The sequence below is a fragment of the Chinchilla lanigera genome, unplaced genomic scaffold (assembly GCF_000276665.1).
Source record: "Chinchilla lanigera isolate Chin_1 unplaced genomic scaffold, ChiLan1.0 scaffold00026, whole genome shotgun sequence".
NCBI classification, from domain to species: domain Eukaryota; kingdom Metazoa; phylum Chordata; class Mammalia; order Rodentia; family Chinchillidae; genus Chinchilla; species Chinchilla lanigera.
In genome coordinates this window covers 2,241,736-2,263,800 of record NW_004955427.1, presented here as the reverse complement: position 1 = coordinate 2,263,800, position 22,065 = coordinate 2,241,736, and the positions used below count along the sequence as shown (strand labels likewise).

Here is a 22,065-nt window from a genome sequence, read left to right as displayed (position 1 = left end):
AAGAAAAAAACCTTAATAAAAAATTAAATGAGATATGTGTAACGTGCCTGAAACAAAACCTACATAAAGGTGCGTTTCCCCTTCCTTCCTTCACTTGGCCTTTGTGTTATGCTTACATATATGTGCACTTGCCTTCATCCTTACTCAAAATAATGTCATGAGAATATCTATTCAGATATATTTCACCTGCTCATGGATACAGCCCTGAGTCTAGCATAGGTTAGGAGTTTCCTGTCTTAAAAGGTTTTTGGTCACAATTATTTTCCTATTTATTCTGATCCAGTGGACCATCAAATACCTTTCTTCAAACATCAGTGATCTATTTCAGTCAAAACTTCCCTAGTCTACAAGATAAAGCCATTTAAAATATGCTATAGATTATCACTTGCTGCATCAACATATCTAATTGTCCCCTTTTCACAAACAGATGTTAACTTTAAACAAATAACAATAGTTTTACTTACTAGTTTTGTTATTTTTAATTTGATGCTTTTAAAACCATTGATTTGACCATCAGGTATCTCAGGAATTTGTCCGGTGTCTGAAGATTTTGTTGAGAGTCATAATTTTTTCCAGGGACCCATCAGCTGGGTCCCATGACATACCTGCGTTTCCAGGGTTCCCAGATTTTCATCGCAACTTCCTATGATCACATTTTGGAGTTCTATCTCTCCGTAGAGAGAGAGACTGCACAGCCTGATTGCTATTGGATTGCCAGCTTTAAGAAAAAGAAAAGGAAAGGGTCTGCAAAGATGGTCACAAGTACGGAACCTGTCCGCACCCTTTATCTGAGCGTGGCTCTGCTGCTCCTTCCACCGGGAGGTGGGGTCTGCTCTGCCTCTTTCCTCCAGCAGAACGTAGGGCAAGTGTGTCACTCCCACAGTGGCCCCGAGAAGCCTGACGCACGCTGTCCTGAGACTGCTACGTAAGGAACCCGGCATCATCTGCTTCGACAGAGGCCGGGTGGAGAAGAACTGGGGTGCTCTAGCCAAGAGCCAGCGCTCACAGCCCCAGGCACGTGAGCGGGGTTATTCTGGACTTTCTGCCGGAATGTAGCTGCCACAGCCAATCCACAGAACCATGAAGAATCTAAATCATGGCTGTTTGAAGCCAGTAGGTTTGGTACGGTTTAAAACACAGCACTGGAAAGGTGAATCCATCATTACACTACGTAGGACAGACACTGCTTGTCTCGATGCTTAAATCTGGAGTCCAAATAACTAGTCGGCTATTCCCTGAAAGGGTGTCTTTGAGGAAGATTTACTTTTCAAAAATTAGGGACAAACATGGCTTTGAGCTTTTGTAAATAAGCAGAGGAGGGGTTGAAAGGAGGAGGGGGATGGGGAAAAAAGAAGAATCAAGATATACTACGTACAAGTACAAATTCGCTGTGATGACTGTGATCATTATGTATATCTAAAGTGTACCAGTAAAATTAATTTTTTTAAAATTCTCTAAATAAAAGAATCACTTCAACTTGGATATAGTGGGAAGATCCTAATCTAAGAGACTAGAAACAGTATGAAAAACTCCTAGGAGATATCGGAATATATATTGATCTTTTCTTCTTTATCTGGGTAACTCCTGAAAGGCAAAGAGTTCTCCTGCTTTGCAGACTTAATAGATATTTCCTTGATTCTTAACAAATGCTTCTTTAATTTATTTGTATCCTAAAATTATTACCTGAACTTCCCTACCTCACTGTACTTCTGTAGCTAATACTTAAGTAGCTGCTATAAATAAAATCATAATTACAGGGCAAAGTGATTAGAAGGTAAATTTTTTCTGAAGACCTGCATTGAGCAGCTGCTTCTTGGGGCAACAACTAGACTAGCTGACATTGCAGATTGCTTCAACAACACTTAAGGTAGAAGGTTGGTGCCACTCATAATTTATTTGATAGCTGTATCTCTACTCTATGACATAATGAACATACACATACATATGACACAAATTGTAAGTGGCCATATATCAAACGCATTTTTCCTGAAAGTTATAAATATTATAACTGTCAGTTATAATTACTGACAGTTATAAATATTCATACTCAAAAATGAGCAAAAAGAATATATAACAAGGTTAAACATACATTCCCCAAATATACACTACCAAATTTCATAAAACAAACACTAATAGACATAAAGGAACACATAGGTCCCAAAACAATAATAGTGGGTAACTTTAATACTCCACTCTTAGCAATAGATAGCCAAACAAAATGACAAAGTTCAACTATATCAGATATCAAAGGGACTTAACAGAGGTCTACAGCATGTTCCAGCCAGCAACTGCAGAATGTATATTCTTCTCAGGGATAATGGAATGCTGTACAAATTAGATCATACCTTAGGCCCTAAAGCAAGGCTTCATGAATACAAAGACTGTAAGTAACTTCTTGCATATTATTAGGCCATAATATAGTAATAAAATTAGAAATCAGTAACTATAAAAACTACATAAACACGTGATGGTTGAACACTTCATTTTTAAGTGATCACTGGATTACTTAAGATAGCAGGAGGCAAACAAAGAAATTCCTGGAATTAAATGAAAATGAAAATCCAACATACCAGAATCTCTAGAATACAGAAAGGGCAATCCTAAGAGAGGACTGTTTAGCTGAGTGCCTACATTAAAAAACTCAGCAAGATCCCACATAACCTAATAATGCATTTCTAGGGTTTACAGGAAAAAACTAAAACCATATCCAAAAAAAAGAGGTATTAAATATCAGAGATGAAATTAATGAGATAAATATTAAAAGAATAATACACAGGATCAATGCAACAGAGTTGGTTTGTTGAAAAGATAAATAACATGGACAATCTCTTGGCCAAATTAAGCAAAGAGAATGAAAACCAAAATCAATCAAGTTAGAGATAAAAAGTGACATGTTACAACAGACACCACTGGGGCTGGGGATTTAGCTCAGCGGCAAAAGCGCCTGCCTGGCAAGCGCAAGGTCGTGAGTTCGGTTCCCGGTACCAGAGAAAAAAAAAAAAAAAACAGACACCACTGAAATCCAAAAGATGATTAGGTACTATTTAAAAAGACCTGTATTCTGGTAAATTGGAGACTCTAGGAGAAGTAGATACATTACTAGATACATGACCTACCACAAGTAATCCAAGAGAACATAAAAACTTAAACAGATCAACAGCAACCAATGAAACTGAGCAGTTATAAAAAGTTCCTCAACAAAGAAAAGCCAAGGATCAGATGAACTCACTGTTAACTTCCACCAGTACTTTAGAGATGAGCTAATACTAATGTTCCTCAAACAATTTCATGGAATAAAATGGGAAGAAATAACATAGATGCAAAAATTCTTCATCAAATCAAATTCAGCAACACATAAAAAGGTCTTTGACCATGATCAAATTGGTTTCATTTCATGGATGCAGTGATGTTTCAATTGAAACAAATACATAAATGTAGCACACAAGATAAATAGAATCAAGGATAAAAGTCACATAATCACCTCAACTGATGCAGAAAATGACTTCAACAAAAGTCAACATCCCTACTCATAAAATACATGAAGAAATTCGGTATCGAAAGATCATACCTCAGTATATTAAAGAGTATATACCAAAGCTCCACAGCAAACATCACTTTGAATGGTAGAAAATGAAATGTATTTCCTCTGAAATTAGGAAGGATGGAAGAATGTCCAGGCTCATCACACCTATGCAATATTGTACTTGAAATTTTAGCTATAACAATTAGGCAAGAGGAAACAATAAAAGGGACACAAATAAGAAAGGAAGTAGTAAAATTATCCTTATTTGCAGATTATATGATCCTGTACTTAGAAGACCCTAAAAACTCCACAAGAAGAGTTTTAGGATGGATAAGTTAAGCAAAGTGGCAGACTATAACATCAAAATTTAAAAACTAATTTCTATGCACCAATAACGAACAAGCTAAGAAAGAAGTCAGGAAAACAATTGCATTCATAATAGTTTTAAAGAATACCTGGGATGAACCTCAGTAACAAAGTGAAAGACCTCTACAATGAACACTTCAGAACACTGAAGAAAAACCTTGGAAAACTAGCATAGATGGAAAGACCTCCCACTTTCATAGATTGCAGAGTTGATATTGTTAAAGTGGCCATATTATCAAAAATGATCTATAGGTTCAATGCAATCTCCATCAAAATATCAATGACATTTTTCACATAATTAGAAAAAAAATCTTTGAATTCATATGGAAATACAAAAGACCCAGAACAGTCAAGCGATTCTAAGCAAAAAAAGCAAGACTAGAGGCATCAAAATGCATGATTTCAAATTGTGCTATAAAGCTATAGTAACAAAACAGCATGGTACTGTCACAAAATAGACATCTAAGCAAATGGGAAAGAGAGAGAGAGAGGAGAGAGAGAGGGAGAGAGAGAGAGAGAGGGAGAGAGAGAGAGAGAGAAGAAAACCAAAACCCACACAACCACAACCATCTGAAACTGGACCAAGTAAAAATGTATATACCAGAGAAGACTGTCCCTTTAACAAAAATTGCTGAGAAAATTAGATATCTACATGTAAAAGACTGAAACTAGAACCCTACTTCTGACCCTATACAACAATATATTCAAGATGGATCAAAGACCTAAGTATAAGATTGAAACTCTGAAACTGCTGGAAGAAAACATAGGGGAAACACTTAAAGCCATATGTACAAAGCATCTCTGAATATGGCTCCAATAGCACAAAAATAATAGCAAGGGTCAACAAAGGGTACTACAAAGAATTGAAGAGTTCTGCAGAGTGGATAAATACAATGTGGCATTGATACATAACGAAGTACTGCTCTGACATAATAAATGATAAACTTGAGTCACTCATAGGTGAATGGATGCACTTTGAGACCATAATGTATAGGGAAATAAACCAGACACACAAGTATAAATACTGCTCATATAAGAGAAACCAAAATATAAACAAAGAGCAAAATAAAAGACAGACAATAGGGAAAGGCAGTCAAAGATGGAGGGAGTGGGGAAGGAGGAAAGGGAAAGGGGATGGGAAAATAATTGAAGGAAAAAATGAAAACAGAGCTTTGGCAAATGGGAATGGACCAAGAGTTGAAAGGAGTGGGGAGGGCTATGAGGAGTAGGGGACAGAAAAGGAATTAAGATGTATTATGTGCATGTACAACTCCCCACGATAAATGCAATCATTGTGTTACGCAAACATATATTAATAAAAAAAAATTCTGCACAGTAAGGGAAAAAATGAAGATGCTGAATAGACATCCTACATAATAGGAAAAAATCTTTTATGGCTACTCATCCAACAGGAAATTAATACCTAGAACATATGAAAAACTTGAAGAGCTTAACTCCCCCAAATCAAATAGCCCAATAAACAAGTGAGCAGATGAACTGAACAGATACTAAAGGAGTACAAATGGCCAACAGGTACATGAAAAAATATTCAACATCTTTAGTCATTAGAGAAATACAAATCGAAACTACACTGAGATTCTGTATCACCCCAGTCAGAATGGTTATCATTAAGAATACAGAAAGCAATAAATGCCAGCCAGGCTGTGCGGAAAAAGGAATTCTTCTACAGTGCTTGTGGGAATGTAAAAGAGTAGAGTTACTAGGAAAATCAGTATGAAGTTTCCTCAAGAAACTAAAAATCGAGCTAATGCTTGACCCAGACATACCCCAGAGAATTAAAATTACCATTCTATAAAGTACCTTCATACCCATGTTTACTGCAGCACAATTTGAAATAGTCAACATATGGAACCAGGCTAGGGGGGTCCAGCAACAGAAATGGATAAAGAAAATGTGATATAGACACACAACGGAGTAGAAGTCAACCAAAAAGGTGAACAAAATGAGTGGAACTGGACACCATCATGTTAAGCAAAATAGATTAGACTCAGAAAGCAAGTGTTGCACATTCTCCCTAAGACGTGGGACCTACATGAGAGGATGTGAAGGCAGAAGGGACACTATAGGCACCCACAGGAAAGGAACGAGGGGAAGCAGAAGGGAAGAACAGGGAGGTCAGTAGGGGATAATTATACCCAGAATATATTATGTGCACTGAAACCTAATAGCTTTTGCTGTTGTTGGATTTGAAATTGAAGTTTTATAAACTTTTTCTAGATTGGACACCCACCCCTGGAGCAACCCTGAATTACTGTACTACCAATGTTTTTCCTCAAGCAGACTGTTGAAACCTAATATTTTATAAAATTCATAGACACTAATGAAAAAGCAAAAAATCATTGAAAAGCTTTGTAATCATTTGCTATACAAAGCTGCATATGGGGCTGGGGATTTAGCTCAGCGGCAAAAGCGCCTGCCTGGCAAGCGCAAGGTCGTGAGTTCGGTTCCCGGTACCCGAGAAAAACCAAAAAAAAAAAAAAAAACAAAGCTGCATAGATAGGAGTAATTTTTAATATAAAATTAACAAATTTTTCAGCAGTTGGAATATGTATCATTAAAATAATATTACAGACTCAATCTCAAATTCAAAGATAAATATAATAACGTATTTTCATAATAGGTGCTCAAAAAAGAAAAATAAACAGCCAAATAAAAGATGGTTAAACTCCTGTCCAAACAGTAATATATTAAGCAATTATGAACACATTCGTGGATGAACTAGCAGTCATTCTCGTCCTAATTCATGGCACGCAATTATGACTTATAAGTTGTGTCTGTTTTTAAGACCATTGTGAAATATTTAAGATACACAAAGCATATAAAATTAAGACAACACTTCCACAGGCACACATTATGTTTACTAACAAAGTAGGAATGCAACTGAAGCCTCACTTTTACCTTCTAAATTCTTAAGAGGCTGGAAAAACAGATGCAGCTTGAATAATCTTGATATATGTGGGCAGAGACAATTTGGATTTCTTCAACTAGAATGCAGGTCTACATAATCACTTAGAAAAAATAAGGTAAACAAGCATATAGGAAAGAACAACTAATGTGATTTATTTAGTGTTTTAAAGAACCCTTGACATATACAAAAGTAAATATCTAAACAAATGATGAAATTCTCAGTCAGTACTGTCTGCAGTTCTTTCAAACATTTTTCCAAATGATCTAAACTTGGTTCTGTTCCTCAGTTGTCCAGTTCTATAGGAAAAGAAAATTATCAAAGTCTATGCAAACCAGGAATGAGTAGAACATGTATGGAAAATTACGTGGCAAAATAGACTCTGTCTATTGCAAAAGACACCTATAAATTTCCAGTTTACTATCAAAAGATATTACCCACTATGGCATTGAAACAAAGAGAGTTATCAACATCCTGGGTATTAGCAAAAACACATTAGAAATAGAAATCATTATTTGCTCTCTTACCCTTGGAACACCTGTACATCAGTAAGGGTGCCATGTTCAGAAAAGGTGTGAGGAAGCTACAGAGTGTTCTGACATGGATAACTAGAGTCACGGAAGATGAAGGACTAGCAGTTACAAAAGGACTCAATTGAGCATTTCTACCTGGCAGGATGGAAGCTGAAAGTAGATGTGGATGGTATAAATCTATAATCCGGACCAATTTTAAAAATAGACAAATTTTATAATTCAAAGAGCAAATATTAATCTGATCAAATGTAGGAGACAGAGTAAACTGGGAAAATAAGACAATTAAGGAATGGTTAAGAGGACTGCCCACAACTGATCCATATTCAGGTTTTAGAAAATTTAGGATTATGTGAAGTACCCCCAATAAACTTTGAGCAGTGAAGTTATAAAGTGATGCACACAAAACCTTCTTTGATACCTCTTCCAGTGACCTAACATTAGTTGGAAGGATGAAAGTTACGACTTTGCATAGCCACTCTTAGCTTATGGAAAGGAGATATTTTTGATAAACACATACCGTTTGTAGTACTCTGGTCACACGTTTGTAAAGAAGGCCCATATCTGCCCACTGGAATTCTGTTAAAAGTAAAACTCATGTAGGTACTATTTTCACAGAAATTAGCTGTAATGGAAAGAAAAAATATTTTTCATTATGAATTATATTCTTTTCAGCTTTGAAACTAGATCAAAGTTAAAGTTCAGAACCTATGTCATGTAAATTAAAGAGTTTTTAAAATCCACTATTCTTCCAGGAACTTTCACACTTTCCTACCTGGTTAAATTATTGCCGTTAGAAGTTATTATGTTAGATGACAGATTCCAGCTTAAAAGTGCTTAATATATTCCTGGAATGTGAGCCCTAATACACCAAAAAGGATTATGTATCAAACTAGTTAGAATCTTGAAAATTAAAAATTTGGAGAAATGAGATAGAGAAGAGATAGGAAGGGAAGGAAATAAAAAATAATTAAGATGTCTTATGCACATGTACCACATCCCACGATGAATGTAATCATTATGTACTACAAATATATGCTAATAAAAATATATAGCGTATAGTAGCAAAGGTCATCTTGAGAATGCGGGCCGAACCATGAAGGACGAAGTCATAAGACATGTGGGTTTTGCTAGCTGACAGAAGAGAGACAGTTATAAAAGTGGGCTTGAAGAGCTCTGAAGCATCAGGAAGTGTGAGGAGCGCTGGGAGGCACTCAGACCAAGAAATAATGTTGGACTTGGACCATGGGATGCTTTTTTGAAGTGAAACCACTAATTTAAACACTCTTCAAGGAAAATAAGAAAAGAGAAAATATTCATGTAAGTAAGTACTTAATAGGAAGATGCATTTCAACTTCAAAAGAGCTATATGATAAAATCACATTTAAGAAGTGTAGTAAGGCATACCAATCACTGAAAGAACCCGAGGAAACCGTACTGTCCTCTGCCTTGGATTAGACACCGCAGTCAGAGGGAAACAGAAATGTGATTCTTAGAGAAACTCGACAGTTGGAAAGTACACGAGGATTTTTATTATACAGGTAAATAGCCCTAGAGGAAAACTTGGCTTGAGCTAATAAATACACCTTAAAACCATAACAATTATGGCCATTATTTTTATAATTATACTTTGAAGTCTCTGAAATTTTTGCTGCTGTTCCTATTAGCACAAGCGTCACCTAACCCCCGCCCAGGAGTATCCTAAGTCACTCACCAATTGTACATCTCAGCCCTTTCCACTCTTCTGTGCAAATGCATTTGCCATTTTCCCAGGTTCCACCATTCCTGCAAAATTCTACAGGGGGGCTTGATGGGAGATCAAATGTTCCTAAAGAAACAACAGAAGTACAGAATATTATGGAAGTCAGTTAATTACTTTCTTATTTCAGGTCTGTGACTGTTTAATTTCTATAGTCACAGTAAAATCATTACTTTGAGATCATTGCTGAGAAATGTATTCTGTAACATCATCATCAAGAGATGTATACCCTGAAAATCTACACAGGATGTACAGTGCTCACTCAATGTAATGGATACTAAAAACTCACATTTGAAAGATACAACACTGGGGCTGGGGATTTAGCTCAGCAGCAAAAGCGCCTGCCTGGCAAGCGCAAGGTCGTGAGTTCGGTTCCCGGTACCGGAGAAAAACCACACACACACACAAAAAAAGAAAGATACAACACTTTGTTCAAGGGATTAGAATCCTTTAGAAAAAGAAAATTATATAGATGATGATAGATAGATATACAGATGATAAATAGACAGATACACAGACAGATAAAGGATAGCTAACAGATATGAAGACCCACTGATCAAGTCAGTGAGGAGAGCTGTAAGTACTATGAGAAAGCAAAAGAAAGATGGAGAAAGAAGTAACCTGTTCAGAGAAGGACCTTCCAGAATAGGTGACATATGGATCGAATTGTAAGATTAAGTTCAACAAAGCCAGATGAAATAAAAAGTACAAGCTCACAAAAACACAGAAAGCTGTGATGTGCCCAAAAAAAGCAGAGTGCTTACCACTCAGCATTAATTCTATATGTAACAACACAGGACATGAAGGACTTTATGAGCAAGACAAGGAGATTGAATCCTGGAGGAATGCAGTGAGGTCTTAAAGCAAAGGAATGTGCCTCCAAAGGAAGGTGATTTGGAATATTTCTCAGGCATTTGTGGAAATGACTGAGGCCAGAAGGCAAGAAAGACCAATTAGATGGAGATCAAAACTAAGGCTGTGGCTGCAGTGAAGACAGGAAGATTTGTAGATTCCAGAAATATACCTGAAATAGGATTGTTATGAGCTAATGACTAGTTATTTTGTGTTGAGGACAGTGGAGTCTCTAATTTGGTAAACAGAATGGATGACACGTTAAGTAAGCTTCATCAAACAGGAGGCAGAGTTTCACTTACAGTAGTTATGTAGTAAGTTGTATTAACTCACCCACAGATAACAATTTTAAACTCGGAACAAAACTTGGAATAAAAACAACATTCAAAACCTACTAGAAGGTTCTGGACAGCAAGAAAAATATACGGACACTGAGTGTTCCAAATTTACATAGTCTTTCTATTAAAGGTACTACCCAGTTCATAGGGAAGACATAGCTGAAACACGAGCCGAAAACCACAGCACAATAGATTGTGTGACAGGAAACTATTCCAGAACTGAAAATTGAAATGATATGTCTCAGAACAGAGAGAAAAAGAAAGGAGGATCAAAGTCTGTGCATAAATTGACTTCAAATATATAGAGAGAAGACTTTTAAAAATAATCAGACCCAGGGAACTATTGGCAATATTAAGCAGTTTAACCTATATGCACTTGGACTTCTAGAAGGTGCAAAGAGAAAAAATAAGGAAGATTGCCCCGGGATGGCAGTGCCAGCAAGAGGGGTTTAGGTCTGTGCTCCTTCAGTTCTCCGAGCCCTGGGACTGTGGTGCTGGTGAAAGGAGTGTAAGTCCATGTGTTTTCCTTCCTCCATTGTCCCCAGGATGGAGGTACAGTTGTGAGGAGTGCAAGTCCATGCTCCTTCCTTCCTCCATTGCCCTGGGGCTGTGGTGCTGGTGAGAGGGCTATAAATTTAGACTCCACCCTCCCTCCACTGCCGGGGATGCCAGTGCCTGCAGGAGGAGGCATCTGGAGGAATAGACACCTAGGAGAGCCTCGTCATCACTGGAAAGGCTAGCATTAGAAATCTACAGGCATCGGGCTGGGGATTTAGCTCAGCGGCAAAAGCGCCTGCCTGGCAAGCGCAAGGTCGTGAGTTCGGTTCCCGGTACCGGAGAAAAACCAAAAAAAAAAAACAAAAAAAAAACAAAAAAACAAAAAGAAATCTACAGGCATCAACATGAAAACAAAATAAAACAGAACATAGAAAATGGCGAGATAAAAAAGGAAAATGCAACCCCAGTTGCCCAGACCACCCAGGACAAGTCCAGAACACAAAGAGAGGAAATCAGAAGCCAACAGACGGAACTCTGAAATAAGGGCATTAAAAGTGAAAAAACAAATGGAAGAGACCATGGAATAATAATCTCTAAACTGCAAAAAGAAATGGTTATCAAAATAAAAGACTTTAAAGCAGACACAGATAAACAAACAGAAGAGCTCAAGAAAATGATGGAAACCATGAATGCCAAACACACACAAGAAATGGAATCAGTGGAACAGATTCAAACACAAATGCAGATGAGAAACTCCATGGAAAGTACACACAGCAGACTGAATGAAGGCAAGGGCTGAATATTAGATCTAGAAGACAGGAACATGACCAGTGACCAGTAAAAGAAAGATATTTTAAAAATCACAAGATACCATGAACAATCAATCCAACAGCTACAGGATGAAGCAAACTAGAACAACATAAGATTGACTGGTATCAGTACAAAACCTGGAGACTGTAAAATCTATTTAAAAACCTGGTCACAGAAATAATGGCAGAAAACGTCCAAATCTGGATAAAGAATTTGACATACAAATAAATGAAGCATATAGAACTCCAAATAGCCATGATCAAAATAAATCTACACCAAGGCATATAATAACCAAGATTCCAGAATTTCAGCACAAGAATGAAATATTAAAAGCAGCTAGACAAAAGAAACATACCACCTATAAAGGAAAGTACATCAGAAGCACAGCAGACTTCTCAAAACAAACCTTCAAATCAAGAAGAGCTTATAGTAAAGTATTTGAAGCCAAAAAAGAAAACAATCTTCAACCCAGATTGATGTACCCTGCAAAACTATCTTTCAAAATTGGTGGAGAAATAAGGTACTTCTATGACAAAGAACAACTGAAGAAATTTATGACCACCAAACTAGCTCTGCAGAATGTGCTGAAAGATATTAGAAGGAGATAACCAATACCACAAACATAGGAACATCAATAGAAAGAAGCTTCCAGACATGGTAAGCAATTAAACAGAGGAGAAAGACAGGGAACAAACAACAGGAAAATAATATAAAAAAGAAAAGCCAATACATATTATCAGTTACAACCATCAACATAAATTATCTCAACTCACCAATCAAAAGAAACATACTGGCAGAATAGGTCAAGAAGCAAGATCCAACAATATCCTGCATTAAAGAAACACATTTAACCCAACAATAAATTCATAGACTAAAAGTCAAAGGATGGAAAACAATTCTCCATGCCACAGGAACACAGAAAAAAGCAGTGGTGGCTATTCTATTTGTAGACAATGAAAATGTTAACCCAAAACTGATTAAAAGAGACAAAGAAGGTTACTACGTACTTGTTAAGGGAAAACTCCAAAAAGAAGAGATAACAATCATAAATATTTATGCACCAAACACAGGTCCACTCAATTACATAAAACAAATACTAACAGACATGAAAAAACAAAAAACCATCCACACAATTGTAGTGAGGACCTTAATAACCCACTCACACAAATGGAAAGATCAACTAGACAAAAAAATCAATAAAGAAATATTATAATTAAACCAAGCCTCTGAACCAATGGACTTCATAGATATTTACAAAGTGTTCCACCCCAAAACATCAGAATATACGTTCTTCTTAGCTGTACATAGGACATTCTCCAAAATAGATAACATATAAGCTGACAAAACATGTTTAAGTAAATGTAGAGGAACTGAAATCATCGCATGCATACTGACCATAGAACAATGAAACTAGAAATCAATGACAGCAAATCAAAACTACACTAACAAATGGAAATTAAATACTACACCTTTGAACAACCAATGGGTCACAAAGGAAACTGAAGATGAAATTATACAGTATGTACAATTAAATGATAATGCCAATAAAACATACCAAAACTCAATGGATGCAAGGAAAGCAGTCCTAACAGGGAAATATACAGTGATAACCTTTCACATCAGGAAAACAGAACAAGCTCAAATAAACAACTTAATGGTGAAGCTCAAACTTCTAGAAAAAGAAGAACAAATCAAACCCAAAGCACATATGACAGAGAAAATTATAAAGATGAGAGAAAAAATGCAAAGGAGACTAAAAAAACAATACAAAGAATCAGTGAATCAAAAAGTTGGTTCTTTGAAAAAATAAATAAAATTTATAAACTATTAGCCAACCTCATCAAAAAGAGGAAAGAAAAACTACAAATTCAAGCATTTGGGAATGAAAAGGAGGAAATCACACTGGATTCCACCGAAATCCAGGAGATCATTAATACCTACTATGAGGATGTATATTTTTAAAATGGAAAACATAGGAGAAATGGATTGATTCCTAGACACAATTGCATTGCCAAAACTAAATCAGGAAGATTTAAAATTCTAAATAACCCAACATCAGACAATGAAATTAAAAGTGTAATTAAAAATTTACCTACAAAGAAAAGCCCAGACCCTGACAGACTGACTGTTGAATTCTACAAAACATTTAGAAAAGAATTAATGTCACTAATGCTGAAACTCTTTTAAAGAAATTGAAAGGGAAGCAGTACTTACAAAGCCATTCCTGGAAGCAAGTTTTACCCTGATTCCAAAGCTGGAGAAGAACCAAACCAAAGAGGAAAACTAGAGGTCAATCTCCCTACTGAACACTGGTGCAAAAATTCTCAATAAGATACTGGCAAACAGAATGCAGCAAATCATCAAGACGATATACCATGACCAAGTAGGAGTCATCCCAGAAACACAGTGATGGTTCAACATATGCAAATCAATAAATGTAATACACCATATTAACAGAACCAAAGGCAAAAATCACATGATCATCTCAATAGATGCAGAAGAAGCATCTGACAAAGTCCAACACCCATTTGTGATAAAAACCCTACAGAAAATTGGAATAGACAATCTTTACCTCACTTTTAGAAAAGCCATCTATGACAAACCAACAATTAATATCATATTAAATGATCAAAAACTAAAAGCTTTCACTCTAAAATCAGGAACAACACAAGCATGCCAGTTATCACCACTCCTATTCAACATAGTTCTGGAAACATTAGCCAGAACAGTTAGACAAGAGAAAAAAAAATAAAAGGAATAAAGATAGAAAGGAAGGCGTTCAATTGTCATTACTTGCAGATGACATGATACTCTACAAGAAGACCCCAAAAACTCCACCAAAAAAGTTGCAGATTTAATATCCAAATTCCGTAGTATAGTGCGTTACAAAATCAACACTCAAAAATCAATAGCATACCTGTATACAAACAACAAACTCATAGATAGAGAAAATAGGGAAAGAATATCCTTCACAATAGCATCTAAAAAATAAAATACTTAGGAATCAATCTAACAAAGGATTAAAAGAGCTATATAATGAAAATTACAGTACACTTAAAAAGGAGATCAAAGGAGATATCAGTGTAATCCCAGCACTCACGAGGCTGAGGCAGGAGGATCCTTGAGAGTTTGAGACCAGCCTGGGCTACAAAGTGAGCTCAAGGCCAGCCTGAACTGCATAGTGAGACCCTGTCTCAAAAAAAAACAAAAAAAAAAAAAAAAAAAAGAAGATATCAGAAAATGGAAAGCTATCCACTGCTCTTGGATAGGAAGAACCACTATAGCAAAAATGGCCATACTCCCAAAATTTCTATACAGATTTAATGCAATCTCAATCAAAATACTATTAACATACCTCACAGATCTAGAGAAGACATTCCCAAAATTCATTTTATACCAGAAAAGACCTAGACTAGCAAAAGAAATTCTGAGCAACAAAGGGAAGGCACAGGGCATCACAATCCCAGATCTGAAAATATACTACAAAGCTACCATGATAAAATCAGCATGGTATTGGAAAAAAAAAAAAAACCAGGCCTGAGGATCAGTGAATCGAAAGTGCAGATGCACCCTCAAACACACTCAGCCACCTTATCTTTGACAAAGGAGCTGAAAATGTTCTTTGGAAAAAGACAGTCTCTTTAATAAGTGGTGCTGGAAAAACTGGCTTTCCACATGCCAAAGACTAAAACTAGACCCACATCTATCACCATGCACTAAAGTCAAAATGGACCAAAGTTCTAAATGTTAAAATAGAAACACTAAATTTACTGGAAGAGAAAATAGGCAGAAATCTCAAAGACATAAGTATAGGCAGAGACTTCATGAACAAAACCCAGACTGCAAGTGAAATAATACAAAGAATGAACAAATGGTATCTCACTTTATTAAAGTGCTTTTGTACAACAAAAGAAATCACTAACAAAGTGAAAAGACAGCCCACAGAATGGGAAAAGTTATAGCCAGTTTTCCCATAAACGAAGGACTTATAGGTAGAACATACAAAAACTGAAAAAAAAAGCAGCCCCCCTCATTAAAAGACCCAGTCCAAAAATGGCCATCTGAGATGAATGTACATGTCTCAGATGAAGAAATATGAATGGTAAATAAATACACGGAAAAAATGTTCAACATCATTGGTCATTTGATGCAAATTGAAACAATACTGAGATTCTACCTCATTGCAGGAAGAATGGCTATCATAAGAAAACCAATCGATAACAAATACTGGAGGGGCTGTGGGGAAAAAGGAACACTTCTTCACTGTTAGTGGGAGTGTAGACTGGTGAAACCACTGTGGAAATCAGTGCAGACATTCCTTAAAAAACTAGGGCTAGAGGTCTCATTCCACCCAGCTATTCCTTCCTGGTTATCTTCCCAGAAGAATTAAAAATATCGTACCACAGAAATATATGTGCACCCATGTTTATAGCAGCACAATTTCTAATAGCTAAATCTTGGAAACAACCCAAATGCTCATCAACTGAGGAATGGATAAAATAGATGTGGTCTTGTTATACAATGGAGTACCACTCAGCCATAAAGAAGAGACTTTTATAGGAAAATTTGGAGACTTTTATAGGAAAATGAATGCAATTTGAGACCATACTCATAAGTGAAATAAACCAGACTCACATGTGTAAACGTCATATTGTTTCCCTAGAGTGAGAAACTGAATGAATAAATAAGATCTGAAATGTACAATAGATATGAATTGGGAAGAAACTGTTCAAAAGAGAAGAAACTGAAGGGAGAAAGTGGAAAGGAAGAAACAGAAAAAGAACAAAATTATGTCTACACGAGATAGCTAAGACGGTTATACAGTTAGTTTCTCTTGGTTCATTGAAAAGAAAGCTCTGTACTAATACTGTTTGGACAAGATATCATGCATATATCTCCTACTCTGGATAATACTATGAAGACAACAATACGCAATGCATCAGCTATTGCATCTGCCCTACTAACCTGTTTTGAAACTCGGTTTCATTGTTATGTTTATCTTTTCTCTCTTTAGGCAGTCACTGTGCCACTGAGCTCTATCCCCAGCCCCTTCTTTTTCAAATTAAACAAAATAAGGAAGGGAGGGGCTGGGGATTTAGCTCAGCAGCACAGCGCCTGCCTGGAAAGTGCAAAGTCGTGAGTTTGATTCCTGGTACCAAAAAAGAAAAAACTTAACAAAATAGAGAAGATAAAATATCTAAAGAAGTAGTGACTACAATTCCTTAAATTTGGTTAAGGACTTTAGCTTGTAAGTGTAAGAAGCTGAAGAAATCTCAAGTTAAATAAATATAAGTAAAAACCATAGTTAGACACACTGTGATCACATTGTTGAAACTCAAAGATAAGAACAAAATCTAAAACCATAATCTATAAGCTCAGATGGTTTTATTAGTGAATTAAGAATAAAGTAATATCAATCTAACACAAACTCAGAAAATAAATAAAATGAGACTCCCTAAATCTTTTTGGGTTAATTTTCTATTGCTGTGGCAAAATACCTAAGTTAACCACTATAATGAGGGAAGATTTCTTTCGGCTCACGGTTTTAGAGTTTACAGTCCATGGTTGGGTGGAAGCTTTGGGCCTATAGCAGCACAGTACATCATGTTCAGTAAGTGGGTGGGAAAACCGCTTACTCATTATAGTCAAGAAGCAAAAAGTGTAGGGTCCCATTACCTCTACCAAGGGCATATCTCAGTGACAGAACTTCTTTTCTCTAGGACCCACCTACATTGTACTGAGGATGCTAGCCAGTGCAAAGAGAAGGAAAAACAAAGGCTGAAAGCTAAGAAAAAAGGGAGCCATCTTTTTTGGTAAATCATTAGATTTATGAAAAAGCCCAAGGTATCTCAAAAAGTTATTAGAATTAATAAGTGAATTTAGCATGATTGTATTATATAAAAACTGAATTTATTTCCACATATTAGCTATAAACAATGGATGAATAAAAATCATTTCCATTTAAGTTAACATGAAATAAAAAATTCTTAGAAACAAATCAATAAAAATGTGCAAGACTCATTACTGAGAGAAATTTTTAATAGTTAAACAAATGGAGATACATACCACACTTGGATGAAAGATCCAAAGTTGTTAAGGTGTTTATGAGCAAATATATCACTGAGATGGAATAAAAGGTTTAAAACAGATAAAACATATGATGTTAATTTTTAAAAAATATGCCAAGACAGTTCAATTGAAAAAGGAAAGTTTTTCACAAATAGTGTTGGGCAAACTGAATGAACACATTACCTTCAGTTTGAGATGGACTATAGGATAAACTGACCTAAAAACAAAACCCCAAACTATATGAAAATACCCAAAGAAAACACACTCTCAACTTTGGAACAAAGTTTTTTTTAAAGCCACAAGAACCCTAAATGAAAAAATAAACATTTATAGATTGTACTTAAAAACCGCTGCTCACCAAAAGTCACAAAAAGGTTAAAAAAAAAAAAGTCACAGAAAAAACACTTTCCACTGATGTATCTGACACAGGAATTGTTTCGGAAATGTAAACTAGAATTATAAATATAATTGTAAATTTTAAAGAATATACATTAATATGAAGAATACAAATAGTCTGCTTTTAAATAAGCAAATGAGCTGAACAGATACTTCCACAAAAACACTATATGGACAGAAAATATGCACATGGAATTGCTTCTCAGCTTAGTTCTCAGAGAAACCACTGTAAAACGCCATCTCACACCTATCAGCATACATAAATCAATAGAAAGGAACAGAGGGAGTAAACACAAACTCAGAAAATAAATAAAATGAGACTCCAGAAATAAATAAAATGCCCACACAAGTGGAACCCGCTGATCTTTGACAAATCAGTGTATGTAATTCAGGGGAGAGAGGCTGGCTGTTCAACCAGTGTTGCTGGACATCCGCATACAACAGATTTCCATCTTCACAAACAAAATTACCGCAAAATGGATCACAGACCAAATGTAAAATGCAAATGTATGAAACTTGTGGAAGATAACAGAAGAAAATCTAGGTGAACTTGGATGTTCCCCTCAGTTTTGAGGTGTAATTTCAAGGGCACAACCCGTGATAGAAGAAAATGCACGAGTTAGACATCATTAACACTTTCTGAAATTATTATTGTTCATCCTTCCCATGATACTTTATACCACTGTCATATCAAAAATAATCAGAATTTAACATTTATATGAAGACTTTTTAAAAAATATTAATTCAATTATTTTAGTGTTCATAGTTTTACTCAAGTTTTTGTCTTACTTTGGGAATAAATTTTAGTTATTTATATTTATTTAGAAAATTTTCATATCATCTAAGCTTTTATATTATCTAGAATAAAGTTTACCATGTTATTTATTTATGGTTTTGTTTAAATTCTACTTCTCTATGCTATGATCCCACCTTGCTTTTATGCATATTGCTTAATTTTGCATCTTTGTCTTGGTGAATATAGCTAGATTTATCTACATAAATGCATCTTTTCACAAAATTAAATTTTTAGTTGATCTTCACTCTGTTCCTTCATTTTTAGTCCATTAATTTGTTTATATTCTTTGTTATGCCAAATATAGTTGCTTAGAATTTGCTAGCTTAACTTCTAAAGTTAGAATGCTTAGAACACCAGTTTTCAACCTGTGTAGTTTAATGTATATCTAAACCTGTAGGGGTTGGGGATTTAGCTCAGCGGCAAAGCGCCTGCCTGGCAAGCACAAGGTTGTGAGTTCAGTTCCCGGTACTGGAGAAAAGCCAAAAAAAAAAAAAAAAAAAAGAAAAAAAACCTGTGTCACTCTTTGTATATTTTTAACTGTGTTCAAGTTATGATGTTTTCATTGCAGTTTTGAGTGCTTTGTACTTCTCATTTTATTTCTTCTGTGAAGAAGCAATTTAGCTACAATAAGATATTGTCTTCATTATTTTATGCATTGTCTTCTAATTGCACTGTATCACATAGCATAATCTATAGGGCACTCAGTTTTTATTACTTATTGAAACATTTTTTTGAAAATAATATATATTTTTCATTTATTGTGGCAATGCTAATGTATAAATTCACTATATCTATATGCTTTTCAAATTTATGAATTTTTATTTTCTCTGCTCAATCTCATGGAAGGTTATTAGACTGAACCACTCGGACTTTACATTTGCACATTTATGTGTGAAATGTGGCATGTTCACAGATTTACTTTAGATGCGTTTTAGTCTGTGTTGTTTGATGTACACAGGTGAAGCATATGGATGCCTTTCCGTTGTATCACTTCAAAACTCTTACTCTTCAGTACACTTTTTGCCTGAATGTCTGTTTTCTGACATTACAGTTGCTTGGTTTTATTCTGGTTTGGTCACTGTTTGCCTGGAGTGGGCTTTATCATCACTTTTCTTTCTCACTTAAAAATGTCATTAAATGTATGAACCACATTTTGTTTAGTTTAAAAGCTATCCAACATGGGAATATTTCCTTAAAAGTTTGAGTTTAATCTACTTAAGTTTGTTTGATTTTTTAATCTTAGCCTTTTAAGACACAGGAAATAGTCTATGGATATTTACATTTACCAAAGAGTTTTCTGTTCTTTTGTTGCCACCATACCTTGTACTGTATTCTTTTGGGGTTGAACCTCTTGCTTTATGAAATATATTGATTTAATAATTGTTTCAGTTATATTTTATAAAGGACCAATTTTCCAGTGTTTATCTGAAATATTTTACTTTCTGCTTACGCTTGTCAGTTTGCTAAGGTATGGAATTCTGAGCTGACAGCATTTTGGAGATAGTTCACTGTTTTGTAGAATTTGTTTTTTCTAGTGAGTTTTTCTGTGTCCAATTGTTACTCTTTTCATGGAACTTTAAAATATAGGTTTAAAATTGTGCATTTGATGTTCTGCAACTCTATCATGATGTGATTTGGTTTTCATTTCCTTACCTGAGATTCAGTTATTCTTCAGTTCAAGACAATTCTCGAATATTGCTTCACTATGTTTATTTTCTTATGGAGTTTATAATCCCTGTTCAGATATTTCAAATTTCTTAGTCTATATTTCAAGTTTCTCAGCCTTATTTTCATAGTTAACACTCAGGTTAGCCTATGCTTTTAACAAAAGTTATCTTTTCTGTTATCGTGACTTTTTCTCCATATTTTTAACTTTTCAAATTATTTTAAAATTAATTTATATTCTCTTTTTTTTTTCTAGTACCCAGAATCGGACTCATGACCTCACACTTGCCCAGCAGGCGCTGTGCTGCTGAGCTAAATCCCCAGCCCCCAAATTTATGTTCTCTTTCAGATTATTTTATTATACCCAGTTGAAGAAGGGTTAGCCTTTTAATCATATTTGGTGTCTGTCCAGGATCGTGTTCCATATGTAATCTTGGTTGATTCATCATTATCTTATTCATTGTTCTTCCATGAGACATTTACGGGTCTTGTTTGAGAAATTATTTTTGCAAGAAAATATAATTACTTCTCTGATGACCTTAGGGCACTATCAGTAGTAGTCTTTGACTATTTTTAGGACAATTTCTCACTGGGGCTTTCTTCATCACACAGGTAAGACAAATTCAGATTGTATAGTACAACATAGAACAATTTTGTAGTACAGATTGCATAGTACAGTATAGAACAATTACTTGTTCACTTTTCCCCTTTACACATGGCTCTGAACAGATCACAGAGTTATTTAATGTTTTATTCCTGGCCTAGTGAACAGAATTTTTCTAATCTTTTCCTGGGAGAGGAAGCTCCGAAGACTTCAGGTATCATGCTGGTTGCTGAGGTCTGACTTCCCAAGTTCACACAGGCTAGGAACTCCTGTTCCTCTCTCTGTGAATGGATTGAAGCCACAGGCTCTAGGCCTTATGCTGGTACCTACTCGCCATTATGTATCAATTCTTTTGCTTGTTTCTGACTTCTGGGATTTAACGTCAAGAAAAAAATAGACTTATATATTTTAATTATTATATATTTATTCACAACTTCCATAGATTGGTAAGCAAGAGGATAATCTACATGTCTATTATGCCTTTTTGCTATTAGTCGAGTCATTTCTTATGATTAAGAATTATTTTGACAACATTTAGAACAAGAGTCATAGTTGTATATCCAGACCCTAACACAAGTGATACAGCAGCACATATTTATTGCCTGGCTTTTTTTGGCATTTGCACTCTGGTTGGAAACATCTAGTCCAATCTGAGCTGTCGACTCCTCTATCAGACTTATATGTTTAACATCTCATGCTAGCCACTTAAAATTCTAGCCTCTGAAGTACCTAAATTACTCTTAAAATATAGTGAAAACTGGTGCTCACATCTTTAAGACTGTATCTCCTATAAAAAGGTGCTCAGAAAGATTAAGTGGTTTGTTCATATACTACTTTCAGGATTGTGGACTTAAGCAAAGCGATATAATTGATTTGTGAACACAAATCCTCACTTTGCTTAAAGGCTGGGTGGTTTGTGCCAGGCCAGGAATT

General features: G+C 35.4%; 1 protein-coding gene across 2 annotated transcripts in view; it reads right to left on the bottom strand.

The window, feature by feature from the left end:
• The window catches only part of Adgrg7 (adhesion G protein-coupled receptor G7), a 70,871-nt gene that overhangs the window by 41,710 nt on the left and 7,096 nt on the right, over positions 1–22,065 (bottom strand). For both annotated transcript variants that reach the window (XM_005386303.2, XM_005386304.1), the window contains exons 2-4: positions 9,060–9,173; positions 7,866–7,970; positions 606–718 (exon numbers count right to left, since the gene is read on the bottom strand). In XM_005386303.2, coding sequence (XP_005386360.1) covers positions 606–718; positions 7,866–7,970; positions 9,060–9,173 — 332 coding nt within the window. The remainder of the gene's footprint in view (positions 1–605; positions 719–7,865; positions 7,971–9,059; positions 9,174–22,065) is intronic.